Genomic DNA, 10660 nt, shown 5'->3' on the forward strand with positions numbered 1-10660 from the left:
CCGTCTATTGTCCGTCACTGCTTTCTTTCTATAAACGGGCGCTCATTCGCTAAACTTTAACATCATATAGCATGGAACAGAAGGCTCAGATCAAAAAATGACTCAGGACATTTCGACTTAGATTCGTGTCCTCTAACTCATGATAGACTCCAGGTCCCTTTGTTTTATTACACCCAGTATATAAATATATAAATATAAATATATATAAATATAAATATAAATATAAATAGATATATATATATATATAAAATCGACACATCTAAAATAAGTTTATGTAAATTTAAGTTTTCTGTTAAATAAAGTGTAATTGTTTGATAATATATCTATATTTTGATCATATTATGCTCGTCCTAATTTTTATTTTATAAAAATAATATAAATGTGTCTGTACATAATGAATATGGTGTTTAAACGATGTGTGTTTTTTTGGCGAGTACAATTAAGCAATTAAGAAATGTGTCAAAAAATTATATTATAAAATTATATTTAATAAATATTTTTTAAAGAATATCAAAGCGCAACATATGCATTTAGAAAAATACAATACTCTTTTATTTAGGTTCCACAATACTTTTATTAACAAAGTTATATAATTACGTTTTCTTCGATAAATAATTGTGCAAAGTTATAAATGTGAAACAAAACGTACAGAATTATTTTACTTAATAATTAATTAGTTTTGAACTTTTTTGAATATAACGTATTAGCATCTTTGTGCTTCAATTTCAATATGAATTGCACAATGAATACTATTACAGCAATAATGATTATTGTGCAAAAGAGGAGAAACACTATCACATCGATGAGAGACAATTGCCACCAGGTCATATCCATCGCAGGCGATCGCAAAGAATTTTCGCCGTATTTGATGACGTACTCGATCCAATAAGTAGCTGTGTCAATAGCATTCATTGGTCGATCGAGGAATCGTCGGGATAGATTCTGCGCAGATTCCCTGAGTAAAAATGAGTTATAAAAGTGTATTCAATAAACTTTAAAATAGATCATAAGAAATTCTATGCATACAAATTTAAGATAATAATAATGAAAGCATTATTGTGCAAAAATAGGAAAACATGTACAAGTTACGCGTATGTTATTTCAAGTATACATAAACATGAAAGTAAATAAGAACAGTCAATGTTAACGAGCAAAAACAAATAATGAAATAATATAAATAAACATAATTGCTATTAATTACAATAAAAGACAATTTTCAATTAGAACGTTTCGGCTCTACTACATGTCGTGCTTCGTTTGCCCTGACAGGAAGACCGTTAGCCGATGGTAAACGCTCACATATTTTTCATTTCATCATTATATACATGTCCACCAAATAACAAACGTGGCAAAAACTGCGTTTGTCGAATTATATTATGTAGTATAAGGTTTTGTTGGCTCATTATGTAATATTGGAAAAATTGTATTCTCACTAAAAAGAAGAGATGGATCACCAACAAATTCATGGTCAGGAGCGTTTGTTTGCTATCGGGGAAAATAAATATATCCGCAATATTCGATATGCGAGCAAATTATTTTTAACAAATAATGTTAGATTTTTTAAATATTAAAAAATGACTTGATTAATTTTTTGAATCGTTTGGCTGAAGAAGGTTCAGTAGAGCCAAAACGTTCCAATTAAAAATTATTTTCTATTGTAATTAATGGCAATTATTTTTATTTATATTATTTCCTTGTATGTTTGAACTCGTTAATCTTGACCGTTAGACTTATATGCTTTTATGTCCAACAACAATACGAGCATTCACATCTATGTTTGTTTATACATAAACAGTTCTTGTCCGAGTAATAATTTACCATAATGACAAAATTATTGTAACACAAAACGGCGTCTTCTACCTGTATAGAGGGTCTTTTAATATTGCATTTAAGGCTGCATCCATGCTTCTTTCGGTAATATCATTAATGTCCAGTCGTATAGCAATATTTTTGACAACGTAGGCATTTATATTCGTAAATTGATCCATGAAAAGCGGTATACCGATCATAGGGACACCGCATGATATCGCTTCTTGCGTGCCCATCAATCCGCCATGGGTGATAAAGGCTTTTATATTAGAATGTTCTACAACATTAATTGATATTGGACAGTTTTATCATTTTTGCAAATTTACTTAAAAAAAAAAAACAATTTGCAATAATTTACAGCTTTTTGATGCTATTAAAATTTATAAAAATTAGTATATAATTATTAATATTTCATATCATTATACATATTAACAGATTATTGTTATTGTTAATAATAATATAAATATAACATTAACATTTTAATTGAAATATTTTAATAATAATTTATTAATGTTAAACTATAAATATTAATCATAATAAATTATCATTATAATAATAATTATAACAATATTTATAAAAACTGTAATGTTAATAAATCTTTGTGAATATCTTAATTAAATTAAAAGTTAAATAAAGAGTAATGACAAAAAGGCCTGTTTTTTAGTCCATTTCTTAGACCGCAAATTTCAAACTTTTTTTTATGCCAAAAAGTACTATATGATGGAACATTAATTCCAGAGAAATTTTAAGATGAGCATAAGCACGATTACGGAGACATAAAGGGTTGAAAGTGATGGTTTCTCATAACATAGGGCGCCGGTTTTAAACTTCTTTTCCGTTGTTTGAACAAAAATTGCTATTTCCCATGTATTTTTGTGCGCTGATCACGAATCTGGTAAGCAAATTGTTCTGTCATGTCAGATTTTTTAGAAAAGTATCACAAATGATCATTTTTACCTCATCATGGCGTTAAAAAAAAATCTATTTCTATTAATCTAAAAATCTATCTAATATATATAACAAAATAAAACGTTGTTTCTTATGGATTTTTATGCCGGATTGAAATATCACCTTAGTTTTCGTCTAGTATAAAAACTCCTCTAGATGGATGGAGTTACAGTGACACGTGACACCGCCTTTCACGATCAAGATGCTTTTTTACTGAAAGTCCCCTTGCCTCTCGCAGATTGGTGTGTTTTTTTAATGTGAGTGATAGATTTTTAGATAAGTAAAAATAGGTCTTTTTTACGACATGGTGTGATAAAAATGATCATTTATGACACTTTTCTAAGAAATCTGACGTGATAGAGCAATTTATTTACCAGATTCGTGTTCAGTGCGCAAAAATACATAAGAAATAGTTACTTTTATTCAAACAACAAAAAATAAAGTCTAAAAACGGTGCCCTGTGTTACAAGAAACCATCCCATTTAACCCTTTATATCTCCGAAACCGCGCTTATGCTCAGCTTAAAATTTTTCTGGGATTAATGTTCCATTATACAGTACTATTCGGCATAGAAAAAGGTTTGAAATTCGAGATCTAAGAAATGAGCTAAAAAACAGGTCTTTTTGGCATCATTCTTTATTTAAATTTTAATTTGAATTAAAAAATTTTTGGGCAAAATTTGGCAATACTTTTTATAATTTATTCATAGAAGAATAAATAATTGGAGAAACGTGAAATTTAGATGATGCAATATTCACATATTTGTTGCTTGAAAGAAAGTCTTCAATATGTTATATTCTGAAGATAAAATCTTCATAAATAAAAAATATTGCAGAAGTGATATAGCTTAACAGAGTGATACTCACTCAATACCATGAGCTGCGGCATCCAAGAAGATATATGGATATTTTCGGGCAAACCGGGTGGCAGTTTCTCCGGAGCTGTTACCTTCATTAAAACCCGCACGGGTGCTATTTTGCCTAAGGAGGCGTAAAGGATCCTTAAAAACTCGTGTGGAAACGTCTCTATCGTCACCATCGAGCCAAACGTGAAATATATAAAACCATCTTTACTGTCGTCCATCCATTTCTTTAGTTCCTGCAGGAGAGACAGTGTTAGTGTGCGAAGGATACAAAACTATGCACATTTGCTAAAGTTGTCAGCCAATGTACCATTTACTAATAATCTTAACAACCTCTATAACAAAGACTGCCAAAGAAACGTCCTTTCTTCCTTCCTCTAAGGACGTTTTAATATCTTAAAGATATTCCTAAGGTATTCCTCGAATATAATAGGTCATGTGTGTAACGTTATTATGTTGATGGTATCGGTAACACGATCTTTTGCATAAATGTATGTATATGGAAAGAGAGAATAACAACAATTGAATAAAAATTAATATGTGCTGCGTTATTATATGTATATGCATCATTATTAATAATTATTAATAGTTTGATTTTCTTCTCAAACTATTCTGTATTTCCGTTTTTAAAACGTTACTGCAAAATATTTTACAGTAACACGCAACAATCCAAAATTATGAAATCTGCAATTGCCACGTTAAACGATTACTCGATTATGAACAAACAATTTATTATAAAAGTAGTAGTAATCTATAAATCATTTTCTATACTAATGAGAAACAAGGGAACTATTGTATTGAAATCTTGATTTTACTGAAACTCATTCTCTTTTCTTTTTTTTAGTTTGCTTTAAACACTCTGATAAGCAGTAATTTCCGGAGCAATGCTTGAAGATGTACAAGTCGTGAAAAAAAAAAAAGTTTTACTGCTGTCTCACGCATCAAATTATGTATCATTTTACACGATATGCATGATATCCCGTAACGATGATTACTTGACTATGGAGCATCATGCGAGCAAGCTCGTCATCCGTTGAGGTGCACTATAACAAAAATGTGAAAATGGTCACAAAAAGAGCCGACTTACGGGTTGCAACGTTTCATTTTCAGCATGGATATGGAGCCCTCCCACGTCCACTACGGCAGGTGTCTTCGGCTGTATCCCATCTAGCGTGATGTGAGAATTGCAGAGGATCAGCGACAGCTTCCTCTCCAATTCCCGTACACTCGGCATGTCCTGTCCGAAGTTCTCTCTTATCAACCTGTCTTGCACCCGTGTCGTCAAGTAATCAAAAAACCATTTGTCGTAGAATGTGCGCAAGACGTTACATAGTCGTTGCCAGAAATTCATGGGGGTGGTGAAACCTAAAATGTTATTCGACACGAAGGCTAGATTTTCAGGTTGACCGATTATATGAGGTAGCCACGGGTACAGCGTTCCTGTAGTGCTAACTCCGATCATAGGAATTTTCAATAAGTAAGCGATGATACTGAAACATTGCGCAGCAAAAATCTAAGAAAACAAATGAAGTATATAATTGATTATTAAAGGATTTCGTTGTATGAGATTGAGATAGTAGATATCTGTTAACGAATGTTATTAGATCAACAAGAAAAGTTTCTCTGGGGGAAAAAAAAAACTTTAAAATATAATTTTGCATTTCATTAGCTAGATAGATTTTTATTATTAATTTAAAGAGAATATGATTTTCTATTATGCACCTCTACTATAACTGCATCGTAAGACGGATTCTTTTGTTTCGCCAGCTCTTTTATTTTCGTGTTTCCTAAATGTTTGCAAACTTCGTTTCCTCCCAATGTCCCAGTAATGTACGTCGGATTCATAGAAAAGTTATTCACTTTAGCATAGGAAAGTTTGTTCACCACCTCCCTAATTATTGGTAGTGTCACGAGATCAGTGTAATTTGGATAAGACTTCTCCAATGGATAACTGCTGACTATGTCGACCTGATGGCCCTTCCTGGCCAGGCCCTTCATCAGTTGTTCGAACATGATAAAATGACTCTTGCTTTGTAAGGGAAATATTCCGAGCAAACGATATCCATTACAAACTGACAGATAGTACAACCAAAGAAAAATGACTGATAACACTCGCATTTTTTATCTGCAATTTTATATAAATTTCAATTTTAATAATCAAGAATAATGAATTAACTATTCGTTAACGATTAATTTAAAGTTGTTGAAACTTTGTTACTTCCGTACTTAATTTACTTTAATTTTGTATTATGTATTAATATTTTTTTTTGCGTGTCATGCACTTGTTAGGTCGTTGACGACCTTTTCTGGATTCATATCTGTAGATACGAGTTGTGTTCAAAAAGTATCGCGAATTTTGTGCTTTTTCAAAAATTATTTATTTATTCATGAATATCTATTTTGTCCCCTTCAAAGTAATCCCCATGAGATATTATACACTTGTGCCAACGGTTTTTCCAATCTTCGAAGCACTTCAAAAAATCATTTTTTTTATCTTGTTCAGCTCCTCCTTCGATGCCGTCTTTATCTCGTCAAGCGTAGCGTAACGTTGTCCTTTCATGGGCCTCTTCAGTTTAGGGAACAAGAAAAAGTCACAGGGGACCAGATCTGGGGAATACGGTGGCTGCGGCATCATTAGTGTGTTGTTTTTGGCCAAAAAGTCGCGCACAAGCAACGATGTGTGAGCAGGGGCGTTATCGTGGTGCAAAAGCCAATTTTTGTTCTTCCACAAATCCGGGCGTTTCTGGCGGATTGCTTCGCGCAAATTGCGCATAACTTGCAGGTAATATTCCTTATTGACCGTTCTACCTGTGGCAAGAACTCATGATGCACCACGCCCCTGCAATCGAAGAAAACTGTCAGCAAAACTTTCACATTCGACCGAACTTGGCGCGCTTTTTTCGGTCTTGGTTCGTGCGGCAGCTTCCATTGAGATGATTGAGCTTTAGTTTCCACGTCATAACCATAAACCCACGATTCGTCACCAGTTATGACCCTCTGGAGCAAATTTGGGTCGTCGCGGACAGAGTCCAACATCTCATTAGCAATGTTCATGCGATGCTGTTTTTGGTCGCAATTGAGCAATTTTGGTACGAATTTCGCGGCGACCCGTCTCATGCCCAAATCATTGATAAAAATCGAATGGCACGAGCCAATCGATATGTTTAGGTCCTCAGCAACTTCTCTAACGGTGATTCGACGATTGGCCAATACCATTTTCTCCACTTCATTAATTTTTTCGTCTGTTGTTGAAGTGCTCGGGCGTCCGGCACGCTCTTCGTCGTTCACATCTTCTCGGCCTTCTGAGAACATTTTGTACCACCGATAAACGTTGCTTCGGTCCAAGGTAGCTTCTCCGTATGCCACAGTCAACATTCGGAATGCATCCGCGCACTTAATTTCGTTTTTCACACAAAATTTGATACAGGTTCTTTGATCCATTTTTTTGAATAGGTAAAAATCGAAGACGATCCAAAACACGTGCAAGCAAAGCAGCTGTCAACAATTAAGTGAACATTCAAAATGGCCGAGCTTGTCGGCATAAGCGAGAGACATGAGTAACGCCACAAAACATAACGCCACAAAAAGATCGAAATTCGAATATACGTAACCCGCGAAAATTCAAAATTCGCGATACTTTTTGAACACACCTCGTATATGTATAAATATAAACTTATTTTTAAATTTGTCTTTTACTCATTTTAGTATTTAAATTTCGAGTTAGTCCTCTAATTAACATTAATTTTAATTAAATAAACGTACCCTTGCGATATTATATCGTATTGCCAGCTGCACGTAACTGCACACGATTACAGACTGGCGATTTTAGGTTTATGCACAGAATACATATATAACACATAACTCATTGTAGAAACATAAAATGATTGCATGTATAATAAGAGCAATATATTGTAGATGATAATGCTATAGATATGCTTGAATTCATACGTATATGTTACTAGTGTTTTGAATAATCAGCTTTGCGGATAATCTAATGGTAAAAAAGCATTTAATCGCTATTTGTATTTGTCATTTCGATGTCAAGTGAATGACAAGCAAGAAAGTTAATCCGTATGTTTCTTTCGTTGCTTTTTTTTATAAACTGGGTACTAATTTTTAAGGATTACAATCACTACTGCAAATTTACTTTAGAACGCTATAGAAATGTCTATATTTCTGAATGTGTTTTTTGAAACAGGTATTGCATATACGGAATGAGGTTCTCCTTATACGACTTTTATAATTTTTAATAAAGTAATACGTATGTTCATTACCTTATTAAAAGTTATAAAAGTTGTATAAGGAGAATCCCATTCTGTATATGCAATACCTGTTTCAAGAAACACATTCAGAACTATAGACATTTCTATAGTGCTCTAAAGTAAATTTGCGGCAGGGATATGTGGAACGTTGACAAAGTCAAGAACTCGCTAAAATAATAAACAGGCGGCTAAACTCTCTTCCGTAAAGAAATAACCACGGATTTCAAGATTCAATAGAAACATTATTTAATATAATAGTTACCACAAATTCGTAATTTTTTAAATAGAATTTGGAATGTGACAATAAAATGGCTCTATTTATTAAATCATGGACATTTTCAATTTTATGGTCAACTGGGTGAACAGAAAAGAGGATAAATACTTTCCACAGAAGCTTCACTTGTGGGTCCAACACTAATCTGTTACTGAACATGTTGATAAAAATGTCCAGAAAATGAAAGCTATAATCTTGTTTAGTTTCAGTGAATAGTAATCCAGTGGGACTGTTGTATTTGAAACTAAACTGATCTTTAGGTATTTGTAACTTTTACTAATGTCACAAAAAACAAATGATAGTGGTAATCTTAATTAATACAACAAAATAGCTTTTGCTTTTCATAAAACATTAGACTAAAAAAAAAGTTGAATTTAAAATTATTACAGCGAAGAGTTTAATCATGTCCGTTTCTATCAATATTTCTTAATTTCAACATTTATTTTACCTTCTTTTTATTTTTTCCTAGTTTTTCAAGATTCTAGAAAAAATAAAGAATAAATTAAATCAGTAGAAAGTAAATTTACATTGGTAAAAGCAGACATGAGTGGGCCAACAATGTGTTTCTCACCTTGTACGCCTTATACTTATTTGTTTGAGTACATTAAAAGTCAATATTCTATTGTTACAATTTTGCATTGAGTTACAGTTGATTATTCAAACTACAATGTAGTAGAAACTACAAAGTTGTAGTTCCTGTGTTGCTTATTTAATCTTCTTGAATTTTATATCCGGACCTTATATATACAAAGTGTAACAAAACAAAAGGACCTGAAATATACAATGAGTTAGAGGACACGAATCCAAGTCGAAAAGTCCTGAGTTATTTTTTAATCTAAGCCTTGTGTTCCATGCTATGTGATGTTAAAGTTAGCGAATGAGCGCCCGTCTATAGAAAGAAAGCAGTTACGGACAATAGATGGGCGGAGCGGAGCTGACAAACTACGCGGTGGGAGAACAACGATGAGCGAAACGGCTGTAATCAAAAACACATACACATACACACTCTCTCTCTCTCTCTCTCTCCCCCTCTCTCCTCCTTGTTTAACCCTTAAACACACCGATCCTGTAAAATACGGAAACACATTTTTGGGTCTGGGAGACTTTTTCAACTTTGAGAAGCTATAACTTTGATTACAATCAATATTTTTCTACGATTTTTTTTTTAAACAAAAGTTCAAAATTTCAGGATTGTGATTGCATAATCGGTATTGCCAAAAAATAATTTGTTGTAAAGTTATAAAAGAAAAACCATTAAGTAAAAATGAGAAATTGGTCAAAAATCCATTTTTCCTTCAAAAAATCATATCTTTGCAACAAAAAACGTTTAAGGACTTTCACATACGGCGTTTCAGAACTAAAGAGTCACACTTTCAAAATAAAATTTGGCAAAGTCATTTCTTTTAAAAAGTATAATTATGTAACATGGAGAATATGAGGTATTTTTGGGCATCTAAAAATCCACTTTTTTAGAAAAAATTATATCTTTGCAACAAAAAACTTTGAAGAACTTTACAATACGGCGTTTTAAAGCTAAAGATTCATACTTTCAAAAAAATTATATCATTGTCTTTTCTATTAAAAAATATACTTATGTAATAAGGCGAATATGAGGTATTTTTGATTAAATCGTGTCTAAAATTGAAAATTGATGTGTTTCATGATATATTTTGGAAAAACTCCCTTTTCTACAGCATTTTATAGTATTCCAACTTTAGACAGAGTATATGCGAGTAACATCCGCAAACCGACCTGTTTGAACGTATTTTGTCCATCTTTTTTATGTAAAATATTCACAAAAAAAGTTTTACTTACACACTGTATGGGTCGCATTGACCCTAACAGAGAGGAACCTGAGAGCCACGCCGACTTTTTTCTTATAACGCTAACATTCCCGGCGCATTAACGACGCACATCTATTCTGGTCGGAATATGTACTAAAATTACATCCATTTTGCGATTCTGTCAATAAAAATGGTTCATGTCTGTGCTAAAAACATATGGTGGGGGTACCCCCACTACATATTTACTTAAACCACGAAAATTTTTTTCACAATGTACATACATAGAACAACTTGCTTTTATACAATGATTTCTCGTTAATTAGATTAATTAGAATTAGTATTAAAAATATATCGTATGTTTGAGACAAACTTTATATTCAAGTGTAATTATTCCATTGAACTTCTTTTAATATCAACTTCAATAAATCTTATTTAAAGGTATAGTTTGCCGTTATCTCGATGAAACTTCCCTCCAACGGTTCGGAAGAGGTTCGATAATTCCGTGGGCTGCTCGATCTCCTGCTCGGATTAAAATCTGTGTGCTTTTTTCTTTGGGGAGCAATAAAAGAAAAAATATTTATGCACACCAACATCGAGAAAGCTGACGAGATGACGGAATTAGTATTCCACACTATTGAGGGAATTAGTCATGTTCAAGTTCAAAGAGCTACGCAAAATGTACAGAAAAGAGCAAGAACGTGTATCGAAGTAAGAGGAGCAC

At 32.7% G+C, this 10660-nt stretch overlaps 1 protein-coding gene across 1 annotated transcript; it reads right to left on the reverse strand.

The window, feature by feature from the left end:
• Positions 1–554: 554 nt before the first annotated feature.
• On the reverse strand, positions 555–7758 carry LOC113004734 (UDP-glucosyltransferase 2). The gene is made up of 6 exons (XM_039453205.1): positions 7382–7758; positions 5342–5744; positions 4707–5132; positions 3624–3855; positions 1861–2086; positions 555–955 (listed from the first exon to the last, which is right to left on the reverse strand). Exons 2-6 carry the CDS (start codon positions 5735–5737, stop codon positions 670–672), a joined length of 1566 nt encoding a protein of 521 aa, XP_039309139.1. The 5' UTR covers positions 5738–5744; positions 7382–7758; the 3' UTR covers positions 555–669.
• Positions 7759–10660: the final 2902 nt, after the last annotated feature.

This window comes from Solenopsis invicta, chromosome 8 (genome assembly GCF_016802725.1).
Source record: "Solenopsis invicta isolate M01_SB chromosome 8, UNIL_Sinv_3.0, whole genome shotgun sequence".
Lineage (NCBI taxonomy): Eukaryota > Metazoa > Arthropoda > Insecta > Hymenoptera > Formicidae > Solenopsis > Solenopsis invicta.

Bases quoted from the DNA above. Each gene is read 5' to 3' on its own strand.
- LOC113004734 (XM_039453205.1), bottom strand. From the start codon at position 5,737: ATGCGAGTGTTATCAGTCATTTTTCTTTGGTTGTACTATCTGTCAGTT. The intron at 5,133-5,341 runs GTGCATAATAGA...TTGTTTTCTTAG, and splicing joins ACGATGCAGTTATAGTAGAG to ATTTTTGCTGCGCAATGTTT. The intron at 956-1,860 runs GTAGAAGACGCC...ATTTTTACTCAG, and splicing joins TTAAAAGACCCTCTATACAG to GGAATCTGCGCAGAATCTAT.